The 27,681-nt window shown below is 48.7% G+C and overlaps 10 protein-coding genes across 10 annotated transcripts; 3 read left to right on the forward strand and 7 right to left on the reverse strand.

Annotated features, from left to right (window-relative positions):
* Positions 1 to 270: 270 nt before the first annotated feature.
* On the reverse strand, positions 271 to 2,111 carry PGRI_015590 (putative UV radiation resistance protein (UVRAG); the record flags this gene model as incomplete). Its single annotated transcript, XM_040789272.1, has 2 exons — positions 271 to 1,992; positions 2,049 to 2,111. The coding sequence occupies 2 exons, from the start codon at positions 2,109 to 2,111 to the stop codon at positions 271 to 273; spliced, it is 1,785 nt and encodes a 594-aa protein (XP_040646225.1).
* A 317-nt stretch (positions 2,112 to 2,428) lies between these two features.
* On the forward strand, positions 2,429 to 3,544 carry PGRI_015600 (mitochondrial 54S ribosomal protein mL67; the record flags this gene model as incomplete). Its single annotated transcript, XM_040789273.1, has 2 exons — positions 2,429 to 2,698; positions 2,816 to 3,544. 2 exons carry the CDS (start codon positions 2,429 to 2,431, stop codon positions 3,542 to 3,544), a joined length of 999 nt encoding a protein of 332 aa, XP_040646226.1.
* Positions 3,545 to 4,418: 874 nt separating this feature from the next.
* Positions 4,419 to 6,213, reverse strand: ptcG (type 2C protein phosphatase PTC1; the record flags this gene model as incomplete). Its single annotated transcript, XM_040789274.1, has 2 exons — positions 4,419 to 4,886; positions 4,945 to 6,213. 2 exons carry the CDS (start codon positions 6,211 to 6,213, stop codon positions 4,419 to 4,421), a joined length of 1,737 nt encoding a protein of 578 aa, XP_040646227.1.
* Positions 6,214 to 7,152: 939 nt separating this feature from the next.
* PGRI_015620 (Aminoglycoside phosphotransferase) lies at positions 7,153 to 7,998 on the reverse strand (the record flags this gene model as incomplete). Its single annotated transcript, XM_040789275.1, has 1 exon — positions 7,153 to 7,998. The coding sequence occupies one exon, from the start codon at positions 7,996 to 7,998 to the stop codon at positions 7,153 to 7,155; it is 846 nt and encodes a 281-aa protein (XP_040646228.1).
* Positions 7,999 to 10,513: 2,515 nt separating this feature from the next.
* PGRI_015630 (PPIL2 family peptidylprolyl isomerase) lies at positions 10,514 to 12,417 on the reverse strand (the record flags this gene model as incomplete). Its single annotated transcript, XM_040789276.1, has 4 exons — positions 10,514 to 11,024; positions 11,080 to 12,260; positions 12,335 to 12,351; positions 12,408 to 12,417. The coding sequence occupies 4 exons, from the start codon at positions 12,415 to 12,417 to the stop codon at positions 10,514 to 10,516; spliced, it is 1,719 nt and encodes a 572-aa protein (XP_040646229.1).
* Positions 12,418 to 13,010: 593 nt separating this feature from the next.
* On the reverse strand, positions 13,011 to 15,230 carry PGRI_015640 (mRNA decapping enhancer EDC3; the record flags this gene model as incomplete). The annotated part of the gene is made up of 3 exons (XM_040789277.1): positions 13,011 to 13,258; positions 13,316 to 15,058; positions 15,116 to 15,230. 3 exons carry the CDS (start codon positions 15,228 to 15,230, stop codon positions 13,011 to 13,013), a joined length of 2,106 nt encoding a protein of 701 aa, XP_040646230.1.
* Positions 15,231 to 15,612: 382 nt separating this feature from the next.
* Positions 15,613 to 17,875, reverse strand: PGRI_015650 (DEAD/DEAH box helicase; the record flags this gene model as incomplete). The annotated part of the gene is made up of 3 exons (XM_040789278.1): positions 15,613 to 16,411; positions 16,460 to 16,878; positions 16,934 to 17,875. 3 exons carry the CDS (start codon positions 17,873 to 17,875, stop codon positions 15,613 to 15,615), a joined length of 2,160 nt encoding a protein of 719 aa, XP_040646231.1.
* A 755-nt stretch (positions 17,876 to 18,630) lies between these two features.
* Positions 18,631 to 21,390, forward strand: PGRI_015660 (uncharacterized protein; the record flags this gene model as incomplete). Its single annotated transcript, XM_040789279.1, has 6 exons — positions 18,631 to 18,652; positions 18,712 to 18,773; positions 18,846 to 19,122; positions 19,180 to 19,805; positions 19,858 to 20,134; positions 20,183 to 21,390. The coding sequence occupies 6 exons, from the start codon at positions 18,631 to 18,633 to the stop codon at positions 21,388 to 21,390; spliced, it is 2,472 nt and encodes an 823-aa protein (XP_040646232.1).
* A 577-nt stretch (positions 21,391 to 21,967) lies between these two features.
* On the reverse strand, positions 21,968 to 24,928 carry PGRI_015670 (mitofusin; the record flags this gene model as incomplete). Its single annotated transcript, XM_040789280.1, has 4 exons — positions 21,968 to 22,332; positions 22,388 to 24,435; positions 24,498 to 24,546; positions 24,619 to 24,928. The coding sequence occupies 4 exons, from the start codon at positions 24,926 to 24,928 to the stop codon at positions 21,968 to 21,970; spliced, it is 2,772 nt and encodes a 923-aa protein (XP_040646233.1).
* A 267-nt stretch (positions 24,929 to 25,195) lies between these two features.
* Positions 25,196 to 26,117, forward strand: PGRI_015680 (ESCRT-III subunit protein DID4; the record flags this gene model as incomplete). Its single annotated transcript, XM_040789281.1, has 4 exons — positions 25,196 to 25,201; positions 25,259 to 25,597; positions 25,665 to 25,925; positions 25,989 to 26,117. The coding sequence occupies 4 exons, from the start codon at positions 25,196 to 25,198 to the stop codon at positions 26,115 to 26,117; spliced, it is 735 nt and encodes a 244-aa protein (XP_040646234.1).
* Positions 26,118 to 27,681: the final 1,564 nt, after the last annotated feature.

Here is a 27,681-nt window from a genome sequence, read left to right on the forward strand (position 1 = left end):
TGCGGGGTAAAGACCGAATCTAGGGATATAATACTACCTACCATATTAACTATATATATATATATATCTACGTGTTATTGCAATGGACTTTTTTTATTATTATAATTACAATTCCCATGTTCATGTAATTGTACAATGCTACTGAAAATAAGCAAAAAAAAAAAAGGGAAATGTCACAGGCCCAAATTGGTACCAATGTTCACTTTAAACGGCATGTTCCACCCTCTGCAAATCATCGGTATTAGGAAAAGAAAAAGCCATTGCTAGTGACTATTTCACTTTGTGTGAAGCGAGACTGATATTCATCCGGGACATTGACTCCCAAGCTTTGCGCGGATGGACCAGCTCACCAGATGCACCACTCTCCACGCTACCACGCCGGGATAAATCAGGAGTGGACTGCCCAGCAACAAGAGCCCGGACTCCGCCGGCTTTACGGGCGGGGACCACCGAGTCACCAGAAGTAAGAACGTAAAGGAGGTACTTGAGGTTTGGAAGAGTGTGGCGGATATCCAAGACACGCAGTCCTTGTTTGATGAGGATATATTCAATGTCTTTGTTGAGGAGGAAGACCGCATACTCAAACCGATACTGGACACTCACCGGGTAGAGGGGGTAGGTGCGTTGTGGGAGTGATGCAGATATTGGGTCTTGTATGAACGACGTGGACCCGTTCACGTTGATCGGGTATGGGAGATGCACCGACAGATAGAATGAGAGCAGATAGACCAAGTGAGCTGTGTGTCCCAATGCTGCTGCAACTACCTCGCGGTCGATATCCTCGAAGGTCGAATTTGGAAGGGCTAGCCCGGCGATGGTGAATGCCAGAGGTTTATCCGGGATGGGTTCGATGGGGTAGATGGTGAGAAGATCTTCAGCAATACGTCGGAGCTGGCCCTTGATATCCTCCTCGGTTTGGTCAAGTAATTTCTCGCTGGAGACCAACCTCTCCTGGGCCTCGGGAAGATGACTGCGTGTCTTTTCCTGAGCACTACGGCCTTGTTCCATCGCTTCTTTTCGGGCCTTGATACTGGCAATAAGCTCCTCTTTGCGTCTGACTGCAGCACGGACTCGTTTTCGCTCCATCGCGACATACTGCTTGGTAAGAGCAAGCTTTTCCTGTGCCACAGCTGCATCACTCGCTACATTTAGTGAGCGCTCGTTCTGTTGTAGAATTGAGCTAATCTGAGCTTCCAATTTTTCTCTGGTCGCCAATGCATCCTGTACACATTCATCCAAATTGGCCAATTTCATCAAGGCATCATAGGACGAGGATGGCAAGGTGGTAGCATCTGCAATGGACTTATGTCCTGCAGCTTGGAGCGATGTCTCGACCAGTGGAAGGTCAGTGAGGTTGGAATACACACCGTCCGGGAAGTGAAAAAGGATAGAGTTCGCAGGAAGTGGTTGGTGGAAGCTCTCCAATGTCTTTCCCAAGAACTGCAATGATCGCAAATGCAGCTGCAATTCAACTAGTAGAATAAACTCAGGCATGTCACCGGTCTTTGTCCAGAGCTTCAGAGTCAATCCGTCCATTCGAGAGACATATGGGCCACATAGATTCAAATCGAAAGCTCGGAAATTCGGATTGTTTGCGCGATCGACTATTTCGCTAATATAGATCGGCTCGTCAAGTCCCTCGCAATGAAGTGAGAAGAATGTATCCGCCATGCGGCTGTTGATAATATCTTCTAGTTTGACTTGCCGAGTTCGAGGATTGGGGTCGTTCCAGAACAGGGTACTTCTGCGACGCGACGAAGGCATTGTGGGTTCCTTTGGGTTGTCATGTTGGCCCGAATGCGACTTGAGATCAGTAAAAGATCGCGAAGGGTGCAAGGTATGATTTTCGTTCTGCGATAGAATCTTCGAGGGCGTCTTTAAGGTATTCGGGATATCGTCGTCATCAATAGTCTTGCCGCGAACTCGAGTCGTGGGAGGCGTCACGACTAAGTTGCGTACAGAAATTCCCTGTAGATGCCGAAGCCTACGGTTCTGATAGGTTGTCAACATCTAACAACGTGGTGTTTTCTTCCATTTTCCTTTCATACCCATGCATAGAGCCATGGCCGCTCTCTGCGGGCACCTGTATCATGCTCCGTGTCCTTATCCATAATGCCAGCGCTGTGAGGGTAGCGCGGTGATTAACTAGTACGTAGCAAATAGACCAGGTCGCTCATATTAATGAAGGTAGAAAATAGACAAAATGCAGTTGGAAGCAATTGAATTGGCGAGAGCGAGAGAGTAGTGAGCTGATAAGAGACGATGCGGAGAGCAAGTGCCAAGACCTCAGCGTTCCCCGTCAAAAAATCGACCTCCCGTCTCTCTCTATCAACACCGTCTGGCGCCTCCCACCAATGCAATAAACCCGCGCCTTCCACTGTCCTAATTCTTTCCAGATCGACTGTACGCAGCCTCCGGTCCGGCCGCAATGGCCTCCAACGTAAAGTCCTTCCAGAAAGTGCTGGATTCCACAGCACTTGCGGCCACGAAATTCATCCGCCGACCACCGATTGATCCGGCCACACCAATTCAAGGAAAGCCCCGAGTACCGGGCTCAAACGCATTCAGAGAGCACCAGGATAAGGAAGGTCGGCGGTTACAGAGAGCCTTGAACTCTGTCACCCACGGCAAGAACATCTTCGTGTACAACAACATCCGTACGAAACAGGTCGTGTACTCATTGACTCGCTATCTGGAGGTGGGTTTTTTTCACTCTACCTGCGATGGCCTTGGAAGCGTCTCTAGCGAAACCATCCATGCTGCCGTATCCTTCCAGCCTGTTATATCGCAATTTTCTAACATGCCGGACCTCTAGAAAACCAACCTTATCAAGCAATGTGTCTACCACGGCAAGAAGACTGTTCCCGCCACTGTCCGCAAGGATATGTGGGTTCCATACTTCTCCGTGCACTTCAACGAAGCGCAAGTCGGACTGAACGTGTATAACCACCTCCGCCAATTCGCGCTGCTCCGCCAGCTCTCCCCGCCCAAGGAAATGATTACCGTGACAAAAGAATATCTCGATTCGAAGCGGCCAGCAGACCTACGGGACCAGAAGCAATGGGACAAGTTAAACATGCCAAGACTGGGCCAGATCATGATGAAGAAGGAGCGTGCCTACGCCCTCATGAACCAGAAGGCCACCGCAGTTGCCGACGTTGCTTTCGTTCTGCAGAAGCACAAAGAACATATCCTGGAGGGTGTGCCAGAGAGCGCCAAGGGTGGATACAAGACTGTCAAGGCCCGTAAGCGCAGGCGTGAGGCTCTCCTGCAGGAGGCTGAACGGGCCAAGGAACATGAGAACCAAGTTGCATCGCTCGAGGAGCAGCTGCAGGTCGAGATTAGTACAGATCACAACACCCCGGAGGAGGGTTCTGTCAAGATCTTGTGGCAGGATGCGTACGATGCGCAGTGCGCCAAGACCTGGCCGGACTACGTTGAGCACGGCCAGCTGCGCTGGACTCGAAACCACATGGTTGGACAGGAGTACCTTCCAGTTACCAAGGATGAAATCATCGCCGATGGTTCGTTTGAGCAGGCATAGACGTTTGGCGTCATTGGAATTCTTCTCTCGTGTCTGTCGGTCTTTCAAGAGCAAGGCGGGACGTTATGTGTGTGTTGATATCCACTTCCCTCTGGTTTTGGCCTGATGGTTGGTGCTTTTTGTACTTTCTCTCTTGTCTTTCTGTCTAGCTTATCCTAGCATTCATAAATTGTACTTTTAGATATATCAAATCACAAGAAGGTACGGCCACCTGTAAGTGGTCTCTTCTTTTGACATCTTTTCTAGGGTCTTGTTTAGGCGCGATTCATTATGGTTCTTTCTGATATCAACCTCATTTCTAGACGGATAGTCTAAAGAAGTCATAAAGCAACCGTGACAAAAGGCTTAAATGACTATTGCAGAGTTCCAAAACAGGATCTTGATTTAGTGTAGAGCAACCAAAACCAACTGTTTATTCTACATAACACAGTAAACCATGTCCATCGACTAATAACACCCTACACTTGCATCGGATACAACAGACAGATAGATATGTACCATCCATTTAGTTTAAAGTCATTGGATGGAAAACAAAGAGCCTAATCTCATGGAGGTCAAATTCAGGACAAATATCCTAATAATAAAAGACTTATGCTAACAAAAGGCATCAAGACCACCAAGTCTGATATCCTAATAAACAAAACGTTGAAAAAGATGAGGACAATGGGCAGCCAGTGTGCCCCATTGACGCCAATGTGCAATGTAATAAGTAAGCGACAGGAAAGGGAAACTCCAGAAGATATTCCGGGTCGGGTACATTGCTCCCAGAAGCACCAGAGGTAGATAGTAGACGAAAGGAAAGAAATGGACACGTTCTATCATTTCGTTTTCACAGCTTCAGAATGGCGATTCAGCTTCGTAACATGTCGTAAAATCACTGAGTCGAGCCTGCCGGGGTTTCCGGGCTCCTATTCGGACTCAGGATGTCCACGGAGGGAAGGTCGTTACTCCCTTTGGTTGACATCTCAGGCCCGGGTTCTTCTTTTTGACTCTGGCTGGCCATTCTCTGAAGAATCTCTTCATTGGCCTTCTCTGCCGCGGCCGGATTGTCTGCAAGACCGGAAGAGGCGAGGCTCTTCTGTGCGTTCTCGACAATCTTATCGGCCTCACTAACGCCTTGGGCAACCTTCGTAAGCGGATCTCCGTCCACTCCTATCAGTTCTGTATTGTGGTTGACAACGTCCTTCACGCGGTTTGTGTCAAGGCGAATCACCATGCAAGACAAGTTGTCGGTGCTGAACCGTGCAAGCGCATGGTCAACAAGGATCTTTGAGGCATGTTGGGCATCTTGAACATTCCGAATTAGATCAACCGATTCTTGATCAGTGCAGACATCCCACAGCTATTGGAGTTATAATTAGATTTCTTGTATCATCAACATTGAATGGATCTCAACTTACACCATCGCAGGCCAAGATGATAAACTCATCAGCATCTGGCTGAATGACTGTCTCTGTTGTATAGGGATGCCCAGTCACGAGGTCTTTCAAGTATGCATCGCCCAAGGCACGGGTAACGGCCAAAACTCCATTCACTCGGTTGTTTAGGATTAAACCACCAGCGTTGGCAACTCTCCTTCCTTCATTCTCATCACTGCCTTTATGGTCATAGGACAAACGAAGTGCTTTTCCGTTGCGACATAATACAATGCGCGCGTCGCCAACATTCGCTGTGTACAAAACCCGTTGCCGAATAGCCTTATCCTGCAATTTCGGCAGGACAGCAGAGGCGCCTGAAGTAGCTTGAGTCGGAGTTTCGACATTCTCTGAATTGGTGTCCGCTTTGGTTGCTGCGACAGCTGCAGGGCCGAGGGCAGAAGAACCGGTGGCCGACTGTGAGTTGGGTACACGATCTTCCCACCGGAGCACGGCAGTGACGGCTGTACACCCGGAGTTCTTAACGGGTAATTTCTCCAACTGCTGATCGACACTGGTAAAAGTCTGATCGAGGAGTTCGGGTACGGGGGTGGTTGGGCTTCTGCGCATGACTTCCTCGAGAATCAAATGCAATTTCTTTCCACACCACTCTGCGGCAAAGGTGCCAGCATGTCCATCGAAAATTGCAAAATAGCCATTGTCTGTTTCTACGACGGTAGATGAATCCTCTGATGACTGCGACGGCCTATCTTTATGGGAATTAGTACCATTGGTCTCTGGTGGGGTCGGAGCAGGGGTGCCCAGAAAGTTGTAGAGATAGGCATGCGTATCTTCCATTGTCCGGCGACATTTGCGATTCCGGTCTTCGGTGACGCCAACGCGGAAGGATGATCGGGCAGTCGGGGCGGATTCTCCGGCGGAGTTATTGAACGACCCTTGAGGGACGCTGAGAGCTGGATCCATCTTTCCAAGCTTCTGTAGCGGGCTTTCCGCGATCGAAGGGCTGGTACTGATCGCAGAACTGTCCCGACCGTTCAAGCTCAGAGAGCTTTTGGCGTTACTGAAGAAGTTGGCCGCTTTCGTCACGGTACTACTCCTGCGCTTCTTATCGCCAGCGGTACCCTGTTCTTCGCTTTGTCGACGATTGAAAAATCCAGCGCTTGGCGGAGAGAATCTCTTCTCACGTGGGCTGGTGCCGATTGAATCGGTTTGGAGGGCCAAGGAGCTAGTGTCGAGCCCGGCCTCTGGGAGTGCGTCTACTTTGTCTTTAGGTGGGCTGGAGCCACTGAACATTCTGCTCAGTAACCCACCCTGCGAAGAAAAACTGCGGCGCTTATTTCCTGCCAGCTTGATTGTATCCCTTCAAGAGGAATTGGGTGGATCGGGGATGGTGGTTTAGTGATGGGCGGGGCGAACACGGAGGGGGGGCTGCGAGTCTGACGTAGGGCTGGTCGATCAAGGCGCAAATCGGAGGGAATTGGGCTGCAAGTGCTGAATAAATCAGCGATGAGTTCGTGGGGACAATAAAAAGGTGGCTGAAATGAGAGATAAGAGGAAGTACGGAGACAGAAGATGGTTTAGGCAGTGAGCGGCACAGACGTCAATGCGGGAGAGTAGAATCACGAGGGGAAGTGTTCTCTTCATAAAATATGAAACACAAATCAGAAAAGAAGACCAATCAGAGTAATTCAAATATATGAAACCCATCAGGTACAACTGCATGTCCATCTCGTGTACTCCGTAACTCCGTATAGCACTGTCTGATACTCCAGGAACACTTCCCAGGCACCAGGCAGAGTAATCGGTATCAGATGAAATATAGAAACAGGACTTACTATTGAAGATCGATAGAATAGGATTGTAAGTAAAGGTGAAAGATGAAAAGGTGAAAGGGTAAAGAGGAAAACGACGCGGCTCACACGGCAGTGGGCGGAGAGAGCCAAGACTGTTGGGGTGGAAATCTTGATCTGAGATTGATTATCTGATGGTCTGGGGTAAATTCATGCAATGTATATCATTTGTATTTCTTATATTATATCCTTATATTTAGTATACCTTCAGATTGAATATCAATGGAATCTCATCTCTCCGCATCCGGTCGATGACGCTATGATCTTGTTTTCTTCTTATCTTACCACTTTGGGAACATCCAACATCCACGTATGGTTGTACTATCAAATAGCTAACCTCCCAACCTCCGCTTCAACTTCCTCCACTTCAATATGAGGTTTCTCACTTTTCCTTCTTCTTCGCAATATCTATATGACTTAGTGTATATTCATCCGGGTCCCACGCCAACACTCTGCTTTTCATCTCCTCCAGTTTCTGGACAACAAGCCGTTCCATATCACCTCTCTCCTCGTCATCCAAATACTCAGGTCTTTCTTTCCATGCGTCAGCAGTATCAGAACACCTAGTCGGCCCGAAAAATCGACTATCGATCTTTTGCCAGTATATCGCATCGAAGGCGAAATTTTTCCTAGCGGCGTATGCAATCCAGAACTCTCCACTCTCCCAGCTCTCTCGCATCGGGCCAGAAAGTCTCTGGTTTTCTTTCAGTTGACCCTTCCTAATCGCTTCATCTTCGCGATTGATCATAGCTTTTAGGAATGTCTGGAGTCGACACTTATACTCCCTACACCAATCTTCAAGACCGTCATCCGTAGGCCAGTATTCGGGCTTTTCAATAAGAAGCCACCAAGGTGGCGCGTAGGAGAACTCAACGGGGGCAGCATATGAGAACTCCCAGTCCACGACCCCAGTAATTTTTGAGTCCTTGTTGAGAAGGACATTACCTGGTCGGAAATCGTCGCACCACAATTTGAAGGGGCCATTCTCAAAAGATGCCCACCGGTCTGTGAGTTTTCGTTCTCGGGCGAGCTTTCGAAAGAGACATCTGGCCACAAACTTTCGTCGACAGTCATCGGCTGAATCAATGGCGTCGTTCCTTTGGTTCCTAAGATGCATAATATGTAGCTCGGCTAGGCTCTCAAAGTATGATGACGCTGTGTCAAAGGTAGTGTCTAGACTAGGTAAACATCCTTGAGGCAGCGACCCCAATCGAATGAGTTCATTCATAGGCAATGAAAGTGGTCGGTATCTCACTTCCCAAGTGAAATCATCAGTCTGGCCAAGTGACCCTATACGGAGGTACACGTGAAGTACTAAAGTACGGAGTTGATTGCATTCGATTACCCTTGGTATACCTAAATTTAACCTTAAGTTATCTCCTCTTCTATATGATTTATACCAAGAAATATTTTAGCCGCAAGTCTAACCATTTTCTGGTGATCACCCTAATAACTCGGCTACACTCGCAGGCCTATCAGCTTCTACGTCTAACACTGCCCTGTCAACACCCCAGTTTTTGGCCCCCTGGCCTCTGATGATATGCAGCCAGAGACATTCAGCCTCCCTCCACCTATCTTCTTTCGCTTTCGCTTCTCTTTTGGCTAAAATGGGATTCCTCTCCTCAGGCATCCATGTCATAAGAATTAAGCCCAGTCCGCCTTGCCTTTCTCTTCTTCACAGCAGGTCATCATGTCATTCTGTGACTATGACTGCGCAGCAAAGCCCCCTCCCTTTACCCCCGACAGTGACATTACCGGCATTGGAATAGTGATAAACTATGTTGCGACTGCAAGCATTGCTGTTTTGATCATTATTGTATATTATCTTGGTGTATACCAACCAAGTTATAACCCTTTCGACAAAGGTGATCAGGTTGATGATACATTTCGTCCTAACCCAGTGGACGAAGTATTTCTACAAGCAGTACGATGGGGACCAAAACACTTTCTAATATGTACTCTTAAGTCTCGCCGGATGAGCCCCGATTTCCGTAACCGGCTTCAACAGACTTTCATCAAGGTTAGTTTTCTCCTGGGTCTTATTGGAATATACTAGTATTAACATACCACAAGTGCCTTTTATTGATGAGTGACCTCCAAATCATAACGGGTTTCTCGCTCCTGATCAGTGGATTCGTACAACTTCGATGCGGCCTAACAATCTATCACTCGTTCTATATTATCAAACTCGCTTGGTTTTCATGCCTGACCCATTTGTCATGTCTGACCGTATTGCGTGCTCATCTCTATAGATTTCCTGCAGAGCGCCTGTGGCGACTCCTTGCTATGGGTGCGCTCGCCACGTTCTTGGTCGTTGGACTCTTATTAACAGGGGTCCCTGGTGCGTATTCGTACCGCGCTCCCGCGATTTGCCATTTAGGGCTTCCTCTAAGCTTGAGGTTGGACCTTCTCCCATCCTGGTCAGCCCTAATTTCTGCCATGTTGATTATCGTTGCGTTTGTCTCTCGAGTTATCAAGCTACACAAAACTCTCTCCGTGGGTGTCTTTGGTCGTGGCAGGATCTGGCTCAGCATTCGAGCACGACGAATCTTGCAAATCGTCTTTGACTAGGCCTGTAAAGAGCGGCATCCATACAGCCTCAGACGCTCAATCTGCTACCGTCCCCTCTTGGCTACATTTTTAGCTGCGCGTTTGATCTGCGATGGTTGGAGCTCAGTCTTACTAGAGGTAAACTGTTTGTTGAATTACTATCTCCTGAGATGATATCTAACTTGGAGTCCGTGCACCCGTGGACAGGTTACTTGGTTAATAATCGCTTTCACTTGGGGTGTATTGCGGTTAGTAGCCAGCTTATCAGAAGGTCTTGTAGGAAATTGGACATTTGGTCAGGTTGTGGCTGTCGTGCTACTAGCAACTCCCTTTATCACAATGATGCAATACTTCAACAAAGGTAGGTTTGAGCTTTCAATCCCTAGAATTTTCAATCTAACGAACCAGACACTGTATATAGTCCGGCAGCGGGCTTGGAGAACGAAACCTATGAACCTAATACAACAGACCCCATCCTATCTATGTCAATGGACGAGGAGCTAATTGATCCCGAAAGTCCCGATCATGACTGGAACTCGTATACTGGTACGCTAAAAGCAGGTGTCTCTTATGCTGTTCTTTCTTGCCTTGCATGGAGTTTCTGTATACTTTACATGTCCAGCTTTCTCAGCCCGCTGGTTGGAATCATCGAAACTGTCAATGTATATCCCTTTGTATTAACTGGCATGTATGTGCTTATATTGTTTTCACTGCTTATTAGAGCCATCTTGCTCAAAGGGAACCGCTGGCTTTGTTTTCTGCTACAATTTGGGAATGTGGCCTTCTTTGCGCTTTCTCCTTCATTTGGATACCTCACATTTGGAGCTTCTGCATTTAGCTCTTCGCCTGATGGGCTTGTGAACCCATCCTTGTATTCCCATGTCGCTGCTGTTGGGGTGTATATTATGGTGGCTCTTGGATATAGGTTGTCATAATGTGGGCATCATACATACATACCTATCTGTGGACTCATGTACATGGGAATGCAATCAATGACACTGCAACATGAGAAATATCTGTGCCAGATATAAGTCTCGCATCATATAAGTTCAGATCATATCCGAGGTCACCTCTACCATAGCTAGGAAGGGAATCTATTTGCGTAACCCGAGTGCAGAATGTGATCAAGTATACTCAAATATTCATATCAAAGTACAAATTTTAATGAAAAAGAGACTTGGAAATTAGATCCATTACCACGAACTAAAGTTCCCAAATCCTCCAGGCCCCTTGGCCTTTTTACGAGCGGGCTCAGGTGCAGGTTCATCATCCACAGATCCCACAATCTCATCTTCTTCCTTTCCACCCCGGTCTGCCAGCGCTGCCTTCAAATACTTTCCAACACCTGAGGCACCGCTGTCATTTGAGTCCGCCTCACCACCGCGGACTCGCTTCCCTGTCCAGGTCACACGGTCATCCTCCGCACGGCGAGCAGTCTCATCGTCCTCTTCCGCAGAAGGACCCGTGGCACCTGTGGCTCGGGCTTCTTCAGCGCGCTTCTGAGTCAGGAAATCCTCAAACGGATCTACAAAGACCGTGATTTCCTTGATGAGAATATCGGGGGTAGGACGGTTTGTATTTGGTTCCACCGGATGGATCTCTAGCTTATTTAGAGTAGTAGATGAGGGGGTTGGGTCGTCGATAAGACGGCCAAAAACGGTGTGCTTGAGGTTGAGATGAGGTAGGGCGCGATAGGCGATGAAGCTTAAAGGATAAGTTAGCGCCCATTAAGCCAGGGGAATTGCAAGGGGTCACTTACAACTGACTACTATTTGTATTTTTGCCCTTGTTGGCCATGCTCAACGTGCCTCTAGCATCATGCTTCAAAGGTCCCTCGAATTCATCCGCAAAGTATTTGCCCCAGATACTCTCGCCGCCTCGTCCAGTACCCGTTGGGTCACCACCTTGAAGCATGAAGCCCTTGATATTGCGGTGGAATGGTACATCTTTGTAATAGCCCTTCTTGGCCAACTGAAGGAAGTTCCACACGGTTTTGGGCGCATGCTCGGGATACAACTCCAGATTAAGATGCCCGGCAGTGGTCACAATGCGTGCGTAAGCCTTCGCCTTCACGCGACCCCGCTTTAGCATGTATTCCTCCTCTGATAGTACTGCAAGCTCCGCAGAGGTGTGCGGTGTGAGGCCTGTGCTAGTGAACGACGCAGCCGCCTTGCCCGTGGTGAATCGTGCAGCGTTGTATGGTGTTGGCTTTCCTGGTTGTGCCTTCGGTGCCACATTCGCAGCTCCAGTCTTTGAAACTGCTTTTGAGCCGGCCGTGGTAGAACTAGCCTGCTGGGCGCGTTCTGACCGTGCCCTTGCAACCGCCTCTTTCGCTTTCAGGATCTTCGCCGCGCTACCGAGCGCATCGGTATTGACGCTTCCAGAAGTCTGTTGGTCCAATATTCCCGCCTCCCCCTCCTTGATGTAGTTGAACGAGCTGAGGTTGCGGGACTCGATATTCTGCGGGTCCTGCAAGGTGATAATATCTTTCCGACTGAATTCCTCATCCGTGACCAAGTCGCGCCACAATTTTCCCTTGATGTTGAGTCGCTCCACCGTATCCCAGGAAAAGACATTTCCTGTGTTCCGTAATGCAACGATATGTGTGTTATCTGTCAGAATCTTGTAGGTCACCGGGTCGACGTAGTCGCCATCCTCGTTTTTCGCGATATTCAACTTAATCAAGTCCGAGCTCTTTAACGGGGCCCCATCGACGGGATTTGTCCCATGCTTCTTGATCCATGGCAAGATATTTGTGAGGTCGAAGAGCGTCCCTGAGGGCGTGCAAACCGGGTGTGAAAATGGTTGAAGGGAAAGGGAACAGAAGTTGAACGGCAAGCGCTTGAACGCGGCGTGTGGACCACCCTTCTTGGCTTTGGAAACACCAGCGCCAGCACTGGCCGAGAAAGCATCTTCCGATGCCCACTCGGAGTGTGTGATCTAAAGAAAAGACGATTGTCAACGGAGATTCAATATGCGATAGGGAGAGTGTAGAAAACAAAGTTGGCGCATACGTAAAGCTTATCGGTTCCTATATTCAATGTTAGTTTGAAACTGTCCAAGCCAAGGTCTTCACACAAGACATACCTTTTCCCATGATTGGAGGTCAAGCTGCTCCAACAACTTTCGCGCAACGAAGATCAAATGACGGCACGCTTACCGCTTTGAGATTAAAGGTGGACCGTGCACGCAGCGGCAAAGTGGCCGTGCTAATATTGCCACTCAGCAGAAGTGTACGGAGCTAGAAACTGGAGTAGGAAAGGTTAGAAAAAAAGCATTTAGATTAAGGTGATATCAAATGCTCAGTTATAATCTGGTTCTTTATTTCCTCAGTGCTCTTTTCATTTCAGGTGTCTACAAGGTCCTATAATTATTCCCAACCCCTCCTGTTGTAGCTTAAGCCAACGTGTATCGCCAACTCCTAAAAGGGGAATATGTGACTTTGAAACTTCATTTTTATTATCTGACTTCGACATGTTGATTTGGGCCATGTTGTCCAGATCTTGAGATCAGAACAAGGCCAGTGGATAATCATACATGTACAAGTGCTATCCTTCCCGCTGGAAGCCCATGCATCATTAAAACAAACGCCGTGGACAGAGCTACCAGCTCTGTCTGAATAACGCAATTGAGAACGCCTCCGATGACAATGTAGATCGTGATAATTCATGCTATTAGAAAGGGTTGAGTTTAGGAAAGCAAGGGTTGGTACTTCAATGGCACGACCCATTTGTTCCCAAAATCAATACCGTGGCGACGACGGGTACCATACTTTCTCCAGACGATCTGAGGGATTCCGATGTCGGCAACTGCCAGATTCCAAGACAGTCTTTCGCCAGACAGAAGGGCATTCAGCACACCAGTCTTGGGCGCTCCGAGGCAAACCACAGATGTGGCATTGACGCAAAGCCGGCCACCTTCGGCCAGAGTAACCTCGCCTATCAATTTTGCCGGGTTAGTCACGTCGGTCCGAATGGGTTTCCAAAAATACCTACCAGTAGAAGCATTGAGTCCAGAGGGGACATCGACAGACAACACATCGACATTGCTGCGGTTCATCCAGGAAATCATCTCAAAAGCCACACCTTGGTCGTCGGTTCGAAGGTCGTCAAAGGACAGATGCATGCCAAACAAGGCGTCAATAATCAAGTCGGGGCCCAGGTCTGAGGTGGCCAAACGAGCCGATAGTTCTTCCCATTTGAGCACGCGTCCACCAACCTTGCGGAAAATATCAAGCTGTTTGCGGCAGTTCTCCAGCAACTCAGCTTCGTGTTCGAGCCCGAGCAAACAGACTGTAACCCGGTGGCCGCGGTTGCGCAGATGGCGAGCAGCAGCAATAGCCCTTGCCCCAGTACGATGATTGCCAGTAAGGATAAGCATAGTAGGTGCAGCAGCATCATTGGACAGAAGAGCCACAGCGGCCTCTGCTATTCCCCGACCTGCATTCTCTGTAATGATTTCATCGGCCAAGCCAAACTCGGCAACCGAGATTTGCTCAATCTCCAGGGTCTGCAAGGGGCTGACAGTGGGGCAGCTGCGATTAGTGGTTGTGAGCCGGAGGGATCCAGCACCAGACACATTGGGAGCAATCATAGGCGACACTGACGATCTGCCTGGTCGAGGGCTGGTTGTACGAGAAATGTTGACGTGAAGCTGGCTGCGGCCAAGCGCACTGAGTTGTGGAACCATTGGCGGGGCCTGTATCGCGGTGTCTTTGCGGGGAGGCTGGGCGTGTACAGGCACTCTTGACCGCTCGCGTCCGGAGAGCGTCTCGCTGCTCAGTTTGATTTCACTAATTCCTTCGATATCATCCCCGGTGTCACTGTTCAGTGGGCTATCAAGTACATTCTCCGTCCAGTGTAGGTTCTTTCCGCCGTTGGTGCCCGGCTTGACTTTTCGGTTGAAGCTCACCAAACGCTCCTCGTCTGCGGTAGTGTCGTCATTTCGAATTTGTTCAAACACAGTTCGCTTGTCAAATTTGGATAGGTTGCTTGCAAAGTCGAATTCGCCCAACTCCTGGATATCAGTAGCATCTTCGGTTGCCCAGCCACTTGGATCCTCGGCATAGCGGCGTGACTTCTTCTTGCGAAGTTTGGTTCCAGACCGGCTCATAGCCTCGGGTGAATCCTGGAATGCAGGGGCAGCTGGCTCCACAAATGCAGTTTGGCGCCAGCCTTTGCTCTTTGGGTTGGTGCTTGCTGCGGCGCCGTGCTTAGCGACATATCCTCTCTCCTCCCGCACATTTTCTTGGTTGCCACGTCGATTGCGCTTCGGTGTCTGCTTTGAAGGTGACAGTTCCTGCGGGGTTTGGAGTAATGTCTTGTGGGGTGTCCCTTGTATTCCGATCTTATCACTGTCTTCATTCAATTCCAGGCTGCTAAATGGCTCACTCAAAGAGGCGGAGACTGCTGCTGGAATTTGGTTGGCGGGGACAGCTGTCGAAGCATTTTCAACAAACGTTTTAGATATGTGAGGTGCTTTGGAAAAACTCAGAATAGCCGGATCAGTAAATTGCTGCTGTGTTGGAGTAGACTGAGTGGGAGCTGGAGGTAAATTCATTGCTGGATAGGTTTGAAGCTGGGGAATAGGTTGATGCTGATGTTGATGCTGAGGTAGCTGCTGAGGTAGCTGCTGGCGCTGTGGAGGAGCCTGTGTATTGGTTTCAAGAGAGAGGTCGATGATAGCAGAGGCATCAATAGAATACTGCGGCAGGCATTGACCGTTCCAGAGAAAAGTGACTGAATATGGAAAGATTAATTATTATAGCATATATATTGTAATCATTCATAGCTCACCATCCTGGAGTAGCAAGCGCTGGCCAAACACATTGGCGACCTGGCCCACCAGCTTTCCGCCCTGTGGCTCTCTCAATGTCACCAGCACATTGTAGCCAATAAATTCAGAAGCCATGATGATTGTGAGCTTTCGTAATCCAGCTAAACAACCATCAAGCGTGCAATCGTATCTGCTTGGCAAGCGCGTCAAACTTGAGATGACCCTATGGAGTTAGGACGAAAGAGCGCTGTGAAACACCTCAGGTGTCACGTGCTTTGCCTTATCGATAAGCGATAAGCGGTGCGCGCCTTGGAAGGTTGGAACCTTGGAACCCCAAGAGATTGGTGGTGAGATACAACTTTAAATTCATATAAATCCACGGAGAAGCTGGAATTTAATTGCTATTAAGAGTAAATGATGCATGCTTGATATGTAAATCAGATGTATTGGTATCAATATCATTTCTGATCTGGGAAACAAAAGAGAAACCTTGCAATCCTATATATCCATGGATGAATCAAAAGTCTTCGTCATCAAAGTCATCTGGGTTCAAAGCCCTTGACGACTTGGATTTATTAATCTCTGTGATCGTGACGAGGTTGGAATAGAATTCCACCACTTTGGGGTGCACCATCACCTTGCGAGGCTCGAAGCGAGTAACCTGTAGTCCCTCCTGGGACACCGCTCGACTCAGTGCAACATACGCCTGGCCCTTTTCAAACACTCGGCCCAAATCAACTTTCACACGTTGAAGAGTCTGGCCCTGGGCCTTGTGGATCGACAGAGCCCACGCCAATATCAACGGAACTTGTTGACGTTGGGCTTGCACCTCTCCGTTGGGAAGCTCAATCTTCCACGTCTCTGGTTGACACAGTAAATGCCGTTCTGACCCATCAGGCTGAAGAAAAGAGACAAGTGGCCATTTCCGGGCCATTGAGGCGGGGGCCTCTTTGTACCCCATAGGTTTGAGCTTTTTCCGAGCCTGATGAGCCCGCTCGTCATCGCTTGCAGTCGCATCATCGGTATAATTCTTGTCATTCGCCTTGTAGGAGTCAAAGTAATCCTCGCTCATGAAGGCTACTACCTTTCCAATAGAGCCATTGACAAGCGAATCCTCCATATTCTTAATGAGCATCACTTGAGCACCCTTCTTCAACTGAATCATAGGAGGGGCCATGCAGTTTGACAACAGTCTGTCGCGATGCTGAGGGTCCTGGATTGTCCCGGAATCCACTGCGTTGAACCTCATTACCTCACCAGAAAGTCTGGCCATTCGTGCAGAGTTGGCACCCTCCACTTCAGCGCGCGTTGGGAACCTTTCACAAGTCAGCTTTAGCACAGTATAGTTGAAGGATAAAACGTACAGTTCCGTTGCTTCAATCTGGTCTTTAACATCAAGGGGGCGAGAGAGCCGTCTGAAAGCCTCAATCGTGCTGGGTGTAATTTTTCCCAGCCGCATTTCATTCAGCATGTTAGCAAACTCCGGATCTCGTTGACGGAAGATATTTGTTAAAAGAACAGTATGTTGGATACAAGTTGTCCAGGAAGCAGCTGCAAATGCAAATTTTGCCTCTCGGTTGCTTCCGTCTGGGACAGGAGGCAGTTGGAAAAAGTCGCCTGTTACAACAAGCTGAATTCCTCCAAAAGGACGGCCATTGTTCCGGATCTTTCGGGCAATCTCTTCGAGTTTATCAAATAGATCCCCATCTACCATGGAGACTTCATCAACGACAAGGACCTTGGTACGCAGCCAGCGATTACGAGCTTTCTGATTTTTCTTAATCTAGAGGTTGTTAGCATCCGCAATTCTGGGTGAGTACATAGTAGAAACCCCCTACCTTTTTCACAAGTTCGGGCACTGCTTCTTTTCCTAGACCAATGCCGGCAAAACTATGGAGAGTCACGCCCCCGATGTTGCAGGCCGCAAGACCTGTTGATGCTGTGACTGCAATTCGATCGGGCTCTTTGCGATATTTGTTGCGCAACTTCGCGATGATTTCCCTCATGAGTACCGATTTTCCCGTTCCTGCAGAGCCAGTGAAGAACATGCTCTTTCCACGGTGGACAACAGCATCAAGAACAGCTTTTTGCTCGTCACTCAGAAAAACAGTGGCAATCTTCCCATCCGGTATTTTCGGTTTCACGTCGCTTTTTTGGGTCTTTTTGTATTCTTGTCGCAACTCTTTCTGCTCCGCCTTGATGGTACTCTCGGACTTGTTCCATAGTTCTACGGGTTTTGAATGTTTCGGAGTCACAAAGCTCTTTTTCTTGTCTTCGCGGGGTTCCTCTTCTTCTTTAGTCCACGGAAGGGTACGAGGTTTCTTCACAGGTGGTTGGAAATGGGCGGGGGGCGAAGACGACCACGGTAACTGCACGCTGCTGGGGGGAGCTGCTGCTTCTTGGGATATGGAAGGAAGATCGGGGTAATTGACGTCTGCTAGATTTTCGTTGCCGTAAACAGACTGGCCGGGTCTTGATAAAGCGTCAAGGCTTGGGTATGTGACCGTCTGAGAGATGGAGGGGCCAGCCATCCTCGGCGCTATTAATGGCTGTGGCTCATCGAGGTCCAGATCATCATCGAAGTCATTTTCGTCGAAATAAACCGCGTTATGAAGGGACCCCAACGAGGACTCGGCGACCTCGATCTTTCGTTTGACACCACCGGATTGTAATTGTATTTGTGGCTTCGGAGGGGCCGTTACATTGGTACGCAATAGTTCGGTCTGGTGGAGAGGCTTGTTGCCACTGCCTGGGTGGTCTTGGAGTGCTTTCTTGAACATTTTCTCGGGGGTTGCGGCGGCTCGAGATGAGAATGAATACGCAAACGAACTCGGTGGTCTCTTTGGACAAGTCAAAGAGAGCGATCGAATTATATGTATTCCCCGCGCCCTGAATCTGGCAAAATGCATAAAATAAAATGCAGAATGCAAACCAAGACAATGAGGTCGCGCCAGGCAATTTCGATATGGACGCAGATCGATTTTCCGCAACGCGTTACAGACGCGATTATCTACACGTGATATTCACTGATAAGGATAACAGCTCCACCGAGGTATAGGTCCGAACAACAGTGAATATGGATTTATCTCACTGGGTTTTGATTTTGTGTATGTTTCAAGGTGCTATGGGTTTTTCTGAGAAATGGATGCACTATATGTTATACAAAAATTCAAACAAGTAGACTTTTGTTGGCAATTAACGACTATATTGTGATAAGTTGCCTGAAATATATACTTCGGGTTAACTATTCAATAATCCCAACACATTAACTCAAAACAACGCTATGGTACGAAGTAGTATGCTTCACATAAACTCGACGTAAGAAGTAGATTATATCTGTAGTTAAGTGCAAATTGCGTACCTGCATTCGAGTATATTCAACAATATGCGAGGGGACATATAGTCACGTGATCGTCAATTACCGCAAAACACGCGGGACGAGAATGCGCAACCCAGATATTGTTAACCACTAGGCACGACAGTACCTTGCCAATTGCTCGATATTGAAGCAGTTTGCACTCTGCGACCATGAGGAATGGCAGGGATGGCTGTTTCGAGTACGTGGAACATCCTTTTTGTCTAACTCGAGCTTGAATTGCTAATCAGCCATGTATAGACAAAGACTACCCTCTGGCGGGTGTCGTCATTTGCTTTACTTCTGTTGAAATTGAGAAGAGGGTATGTGTCAAATAGAGACCCAGTGATTTGTGAAGCATCAAACACAGGCTGACCTACGTTCCCTCTACACAGACTCCATTGACTCAAATGGCAGAGCAAATGGGCGCGATGCACAGTGTCCATCTTACTTCGGACGTCACCCATTTGCTTGTAGGCGACACGGACAGTGAGAAGTACAAATTCGTTGCAAGGGAACGGAATGACGTGGTGGCAATGAACCCGGAATGGATCGAGGCCGTACGACACTCGTGGACACAGGGAGAGGACATAGACATACAGGCACTTGAGAAACAGTACAGACTGGCAGCTTTGCATGGTCTCAAAATCTGCATCACTGGGTTCTCGGACCGTGAGTTGGTTGGTTTCCACAATTGAGAATAGAGCAATGCTAACGAATGCGCCTTAGTTACTTTCCGAGAATACATGCAGAAGACAACAGAGGAGAACGGGGCTGAATATCGGAAAGACCTGACCAAAACCGTGACACATCTTATTGCGCGCGACACGGATGGTGCAAAATACAAATTCGCGTCACGATGGGATGTCAAAATTGTTTCGCTAAAATGGTTTACGGATAGCATCGAGCGTGGAATGATACTGGACGAGCAGACATATCACCCGCTATTACCACCTGCAGAACAAGGTGTTGGCGCATGGGATCGATCTGCGCCAAAAGAGAGGGTCCCTTCTGGAAGGGACAACACTACCAAAGAGAGCACTTTGAATCCACGACCTCGAAAATTACGCAGGACTGCAAGTACCAAGTTGGTGGATCAAAATGAAAGCATTTGGGGAGATATCGTCGGAACAGGATTCGACAATAACGAGAGTACTGGACCCCAAAAGAACCCACAAGGACGAGGACCACCCGAAGCCTCAAGGCCTGTCATACAGGCATATAAGTCATTCGCCAGCGAGTCTACGTTTTCTGAAAGCACCCAGTCTCGTCTTCCGCTACCGGTTGCTCCCGCAAAAGACAACGGATTTCTACACGCGACTTATTTCTTCATTAATGGGTTCTCTTCTAAGCAGGTTTGTGTCCATGCTCTTGCCTGCATTTCCTTGAAACTAATGCATCTTCCAGACAAAAGTTCTGCGCGAACATCTCACTTATAACGGAGCTCAGTTGGTGGATTCACTGAATGCGTTCTCTAGCCCTACTATCCCCAAAATAGGACATGGGCTGTTCATCATGGTGCCGTATCAGACTCCCAGGTCAGAGATTCCGTCAACAGATGAAATGGCTTTTGAATGCGAGGTTGTGACAGAGATGTGGCTGGAACGATGTATTGATGCTCGAGCTTTTGTTCCACCAGAGTCTCATGTGGCGAGCACTCCATTCCCCAAGTTCCCTATACCAGGTGAGATTCCATAAAATGTAAGGTTCGAACTTGCTCTAATGACACTAGGATTTCCGGAGTTGCGGATTTGTTCCACCGGCTTTGGACGTATCGATCTTTTACACCTACGAAAGCTGGTAGAGTTAATGGGCGCCACATATGGGGATTTCTTAACGCAAAAAGCATCCGTCCTGATTTGCAACGACCCTAAAACAGCCAACCTGGACAAACTGCGACATACTGCCGAGTGGGGGGTACCAGCAGTGTCTGCTGATTGGCTCTGGATATCTATTCAAACTGGCCAAAAGAAGCCATACGAGCCATACATTGTCCGACGACAATTACCCCAAAACGCTAGCACCATAGAGAAACTCGGTTCTTCATCTGCTAAGCGAAAGCAACCTGACAGACAAATTGATGAACGGCGAGCGGATTCCCCATACAACATCTCTACCGAGTCCACGAATCGTAATATGTCCGAGAAGCGAAGTTCAGGGAAAAGCGCCACAACTCGAACAATCCCCATCGTCGGTGACGGCTTTGAAGCTGATGCACCAAAAGCCTCCGTTCCGGAGTCACGATCCCCAACTCCGACAACGATACCAGACAAACAAGCCCCAGAGGAACCGAACGCCAAACAGCCCACGTCAAGTACAGACTCGGCGCCGCAAACGGGCCCATCCGCATTGGATACCGCTCTGAGCGGCTTCTTACAACAAGCCCGCGCTGCCAAGTCACGACAGCAATCCGAGAGCACTACTACCAATGATGATGGAAATCCACCCCGACGAAAGCGCAAGCCCCTCCTCGGCCGCGCCCCATCCCACTCTTCAGCCCGAGTGCTAGAAGGCCCGGGCCCCGTCTCACGCGCTAGCTCGATTGACACACTCAATGATGACGGCCTCGGTAGCGCCTTGGAAAGTGCCCTACCGACTAGAGACAATTCCATATCCCGCAGCAACAGCCGTGTCGAACAGAGTCTATCATCCATGCTCAGCGGCGGGAAATTTGATTTCCTGAATGATAAACTCCCAGCCCAGACTGAGGATGAAGATGAGGAAAACCAGGCACCGCAGATGACGCAACTGGGCTATGAGGATTCCGATGCTGCTGCCATGAGAGCGGAGCTTCTGAGGGATGCTGGGAAGTTGTCTGGGAAGACAATGAAGGCTGAGACTTCGGGCTTGCTTGTTGGTGAAGTGCGGGAGTTGGAGGATATTGGGTGGGGGTCTGGCCGGAGGACGAGGAAACAGCCTGTTAAAATAGATGATGAATGATTGTTGCACATAGGTTGGACGTCTTTTTTGGTTTTTTTTTTCATCGGCGAAGGGGATTGCATTGCGAATGGCGCCCTCTTTTGTCTATCTATTGTTTTTGAAAGAGCGATATCTAATGGTGTCAATGATAACCCGATTTGGTTCAATACTAAGCAAGCTACACGCCAGGCCACGATCAATGATAGCGAGTCGTCTTGGAAAGAGTTGAAGCTGCATTCTGATACTAGACATTTTAGAGACAAAGAAAGACGAAGTGGAAACCATCGATCTTGAAATCACTAGCAAGAGAATTTTTGAACTAAATGCAATCTTAATTCAAGGGGGAATCTTGGGGAAGGATTAGACTCCCTCTGGTGCACGCCTCCACGCCCATTGGATATAAAATAAGCCAACGGCGCAAGAAAACCTGAGGTAGAAATGACCGTAAAGCCGGCGTGGAGGATATAGTATGAGTTAAGTAAATATGAAGAATGGGGAAGAGAAAGTAAAACTGTACAAGTTCGGAGGTAGAAGAAAAAGAGTGAAAAAGAAACATCGTAGGAATCATGAGTGTGGTTGTACAAAGGAGGACCTAGGCTTATGTTTGCATTGCCGCAGCCATTCCGCCAGGCAAGGGAGCATCAAGATCCAGATTTTCGATAGAACGGCGGTTCTCGCTGCTGTCTCGGAACAGGTTAGAGAAATACTTGGTCGCGACATCGCTCTCCTGCTTGATTTTGGTAACCTCTTGCTTGCGTCTGCCGAGATCCTCAATATCCTGAGATAGACAGGTTTGAAGATTTCCGGCAGGCATGCGCAGCATGCGGCGAACTTCAGTTGAGATTCGATTAGCATTTGAGTGGACATAGTCCATCTCAGCAAGGGTGGCAGCAATCTTCCGCGACAGGCGGGAGGGAAGGGTCGTCGGGATGGAGCTGAGCACATAAGCTGTGGTCAGAACAGCTGGTATGAAGTTAGTATATTGTTATTCTTCGTGAGAATGAATGTGAAAACTCACCAGCAGCCAGAATGCTAGGCAAGAACAGCCGGCGCATGTTATTCGGGCCAATGACTTTGACAGCACTCAATGCACTATCCACCCAACTGAATCCGCCCAATGCTCTACCACCAAGTACAGTGACTGCAGTCATTGCAACGCCTGTTCCTGCCATCTTCTCTTGGCGCTCCCAGAGACCAGCAACATCGAAGAAATCCCATAGCTCAACTTCAGCGTCGACTTGTCGGGCAAATGTGTGGCGGCGACCACGGCGGAACATCGCATCCGCGCGGAAGCTGAGTGGAGTGAATTTGTCTTCACCAATGTGCAGAAGACCGATATTTTGGATAAAGCCAACTCCCTGCACGGTCTTTTCTCGGGCGTAGTCCTCGCAGTCGTTGACAGATGAAGCAATTTGATCCAGCATTGCCAGCTTTAGTTCCTCAGCGTACTGGAACGCTGAAAAGAGACCATGGTATTCGACACCGAGGTCTGCATCAGAAACACGCGTGATCGTGTTAGTCAGTGTAGAGCGAGTGTGATTGTAAACGTCATCGCATGACTCGTCGATAGCCTTGTTGACGCCCTCGGCAACCTCTCCCTTCTTTTTCTTGCCGTTCTCGAATGCCGGTACAAGTTCCGCCAATTCATCGGTCACTCGCTTGAGCTCCGCCTGTGCAACATCACGGTTGACTGTGGCAAGGGAGCCAAGGTCAGCCAAGAGATTCAGAAGATAAGTTCTGGCAGGCGCAAGCTTGGACCGGGAGCGCTTTTCAAGGACGAAACGTCGCAAGGCTCCTTCAAGGTTCTCGAAGTCTTGAAGTTTCTCCCGTTCTTTGCCCTTGCCCTTATCCTTGGGGTCCTTATCATCGTCGTCATCATGAGGATCAGAGCCGCCGCCGTCACCACCGGAGCCAGACTGCGAGACAGCAGGCGCAACAGGTATAGCGTTGCTTGAAACGAAATGAACAAGTTCAGAAGCCTCCTTGTATGTGCGAGGGCTGAGTTTGCCTATCTGCTCCAAGATCATGCGTTCGCAGCGCTGCTTGTCGCGAATTTGATCAAATCCGTTAACTACCATGAAAATATATGCCTTCTCATGTGCAGCATTCAAGATGAACTCTTTCGCAGACAATGTGAAGTGATTTGCGGCGGAAACCACAAAAACAACAACGTCGATCTCCTCCTGCCGAGCAAAGACGGCCGTGGTTTTCAACGAGTCAGAGTTCAAGCCAGGTGCATCGATCAAAGCAATGTCAACCACGCCGTTGTTGAGCAGTGATTCGTCGATAGACCGTACATCTTTCACGTAGACCTTGCACTGCATGTACTTCGTGTTGTCGATAACTATCTCTTCGAGTTCTGCAAGAGAATAGACATCAAAGGTGCTTTCGTCATTGCGGTTGTATGGCGTATCTTTGTGCACAGCGTGGACTTCTTCAATGCTGCCGTTCTCGCGTGCATCGAGAACCTCACAGAAGATGCTGGTGCAAGGCTGTTGGTCCTCTGGCAACACCTTTCGGCGCAGGAGAGCATTGCAGAATGTCGATTTGCCTGCATTCAAGTCTCCCGTAATCAGGACCTTACTTGAGGTATCCTCAATTCTGTCTCGCAGCGAGAGGAGATGTTTCATGCTTTGGCTGATCTTTCCATCCAAAAGGGCGGCAACCGATGCCTTTTCCAACGAATGCACTAGCTCTGCCTGCGAAAGAGCACCGAGCTTTAGATCCAATTTAAGAATAGAGAACTCTTGCGCAATTTGCGGAGTCATCAACCTAGGCTCCGTCGGGACACGGCGTTGGGCCGCGGCACTGGATTCTCCCAAATCATCGCTCTCCGCCAAGGTGGCCGCACGCCTCAGATCTGGTCGGGATGGGGAGCTGGATCTGCTATCATTGCCTCCAAGGTCGGATTGAGTTCGATGCAGTGATGGTCGGTCCGCAGGGGATGAGGGCGTGCTTTGGACGGAGGGATAGTGGGCGGGCCATTGGCGGTTCATGTCCTGGAGCTCCTTCAGTGTGTCGATAGTCCGGGAGATCGCGCGAGCCAGCTTGGTTCGATTTGAGTTGCTTGAAATACTGTAAGTCTTTCACTTCTATAGATGGGTTGTTCGCGGGGAGATGAGACATACTAGAGAAGTTGAGAGACATGACTGGCAACGACTTGCTTCTCATGCTCAGCTGTATCCCAAGATGAATTAGCTCAACTTTCTCCCTTCTAAACGCACCATTGCATATCCTCGAGTTACCTACCTGCGGGATTCCATTCTCCAGGGCGCGTTGGAGTATGCACCGGAGTCGGCCTGTCTTCCATCAATCCTGCGCGCCAAGCAGAGCTTGCGTCCTCCTCTGTATCAGCAATGCTGCCTCCATAGCCAGAATCTTGGTTTAGCGATGTCATCAGGGCCGTGGCGCTGTCCGAAGTCGAACCGTTGCCCACAGTCATATAAGTCGGCGGGGGACGGAAAAAAGGATTCTTCTCGGGAAATTCTTCCTCGCCTGAGAACCTGGACGAGCCAGCTCTGGAAGACGAGCCTTCACCGGGGTGGTATTCCTGACTCATGACGGATAAAAGAGATTAACGTGGGGGCGACATCTATCCAACAAAAGTCGTATTTTTGGTTGTTTGATTATGAGATGATCGATTTCTTGGAAGGTTTCCCATGACGTCGAGCCCAAAGGGGATTAGCGTACATGTGACCCGGTATCATAGTATTGCGCCCGTAATATTACCATACCGCCATTGATGTCACCGTTTCTACTCAGGCTCCTACATTGTACTTAGATTTACTTCTCGCCTCAAACTGACTGCGCACTATTAGTTGCAATCATGAATGTAAGGCGCATATTAGATCTTTGAGAATGGCTATTTTACTCACACGAGGTCTCTCAGATCGTCGAGTGGGCTTTCGGAAAGCGCATGACCCCCGCGGAGCGCCTGCGTAAACATCAGCGTGCCTTGGATCGAACACAGCGGGAGCTTGACCGGGAGAGAGTGAAGCTAGAAAACCAAGAGAAGAAGCTGGTACAGGACATCAAGAAGAGTGCCAAAAACGGGCAAGTTGGAGCCTGCAAGATCCAGGCCAAGGACTTGGTTCGGACACGGAGGTCGGTTCCTCTTGATTGTTTACTGATTGTGGCAGCATTGGCTGATTATATGGCGAGGAACAGATACATTCAGAAGTTCTATCAAATGCGCACGCAATTACAGGCTATTTCTCTACGAATCCAGGTATGCGCAAGCTGACCTCCGCTGCCCCTCTTAATACTGCGATGCGCTAACTATCGCTGCTTTCAAGACCGTCCGAAGCAATGAGCAGATGATGCAGTCTATGAAAGGAGCCACGATGCTTCTGGGTAGTATGAACAGACAGATGAATCTCCCGGCACTGCAACGAATCGCGATGGAATTTGAACGAGAAAATGACGTTATGGATCAACGGCAAGAGATGATGGATGATGCGATCGACGAGGCTACAGGAATGGAAGGCGAAGAAGAGGAAGGAGAAGATATCTTGAAGGAGGTTTTGGACGAGATTGGTGTTGATCTGAACCAGGCGGTTTGTTTCCCTGCCCCAAACATCGGAAGGTGGACCCTGCGAACTAACATATTCCATCTACAGCTTGGTGAAACACCCGATCACATACAAAAAGCACCGGTGAATGAAACTCGAGTTGCACAGGCCATTGGAGGCGGAGGCAATACGAGTGATGATGACCTCCAGGCAAGACTGGACAGCCTTCGCCGATGATTACGACTTTCTCTGTTACGCGCCATTGATGACAGTGGTGTTAATGCGGCCTGCTGTTTTGAGCCCTAATTGAACTTTACCCTGCTGTTATTATTATTATACCTTGCAAAAGATATTCCTGCTACTCTAGACCCAGGCCTGTCAGTATGAGGGCAATCTTGAAATTTGTTGATGCTGGCGACGCCTTCTTCCTCGGGCGATCCACTGGTTATGCTTGCTCTCTTTGCCGAGGTCGAACCAGGTTACCCTGTACGCACACCGCAAAATTTCAAACCAACTAGAAGGAAACAGAGCATACTCTGTTGGTTCACTGCTACTCCTTGCTCCGCATTCAAGTAGCATCGCTAAGGCAAAGGACTATTACAAACACAAAGCCTGGAGGCACGGTACATCTGGCCGTCTTTGCCCCTCTTGTAGGAATGAGGGATTTTTCGTCACTTGTACTCTGTGATCAATCGTAAGTTCGAGCTCGTATGCACAGTATATACTGGACCTGTGGCTATCCTGGTTGATCAGCCGATCTGGCCACCAGTTGACGGATACTGGGCCCACTGGCTCATAATCCGTGGAACTTAGGCTAATTGGAAGTATAGACAAATGGCCAGTGTATTCGGCCTCTTGCCATCCGACGTCTCTATCTGCTAAAGGCAGGACAGTGTTGTAGTCATCGGTATCAACCTAGGAAGACAATGGCCGCGAGGCGAAATTGGCCATGTGCGATTCCATATATCAAGCATCGCTGCAATATCATTTTGGAAAGGCTTATTGAGAAGTCAACTGCAAGCCCCTGGTGTCAACCGGAACGCCTGTCAGGGAAAAGTACCATCTCGCCTCCTATCGCCAAATCCCAGAGATATTCATACATCCAGCTCCGCATGCCCCTACAACCTATGTCTAAGCAAAGCACTGGGTCACTGCCCACCTACCACACTGCTACACCACATATTTCATGTCAATGCAGGACTCCCTGATCAATTCCCTTTTAGTTCAACTGAGAATTGAGCCGAATTGTATATACAATTCCTGCTTCATCTTATGTCTTTCTTTTCTATGTCCACCATGCCTCATTTCCTATGTTCACTTTACCGAGAAGCGGTTATCTGCTTCTATGATATTTGCTTACGATATAGGATTCAATCCTCGGGCAAGCAGTCAATCCCCGAGGATTAACTGCCAACCGCTTCTCGGTAAAGTAAACATAGAAAATTAGACATGGCAGACATAGAAAAGAGAGACATAAGATGAAGCAGGAAGTGAATCTCCAAGGATTGAATCCTGTATCATATACTCCGTATAAACATTATGGAAGTAGATACTCATACTCGTCTCGGCGTTTCTCTACAGTGACCCTTCGTTGGGTTGGTGAGTATATTCGTCTCGATTCTCTGGAATGGAATGGATCACTGAATCCTCTGTTGACATAAGATCCGTGGTGTAACATGGTGGCAGGCTGGCAGCGACCCAGTGCTTTACTTAGACGTAGGTTTAGAGCTAGACTCGTCATTATCGTTAAAATTTAGAGATGGGCAGCGAGGTGGTACATTCAAAGAATAGTAGAAGATCC

Source organism: Penicillium griseofulvum, assembly GCF_001561935.1.
Source record: "Penicillium griseofulvum strain PG3 chromosome Unknown contig_80, whole genome shotgun sequence".
NCBI classification, from domain to species: Eukaryota; Fungi; Ascomycota; class Eurotiomycetes; order Eurotiales; family Aspergillaceae; genus Penicillium; species Penicillium griseofulvum.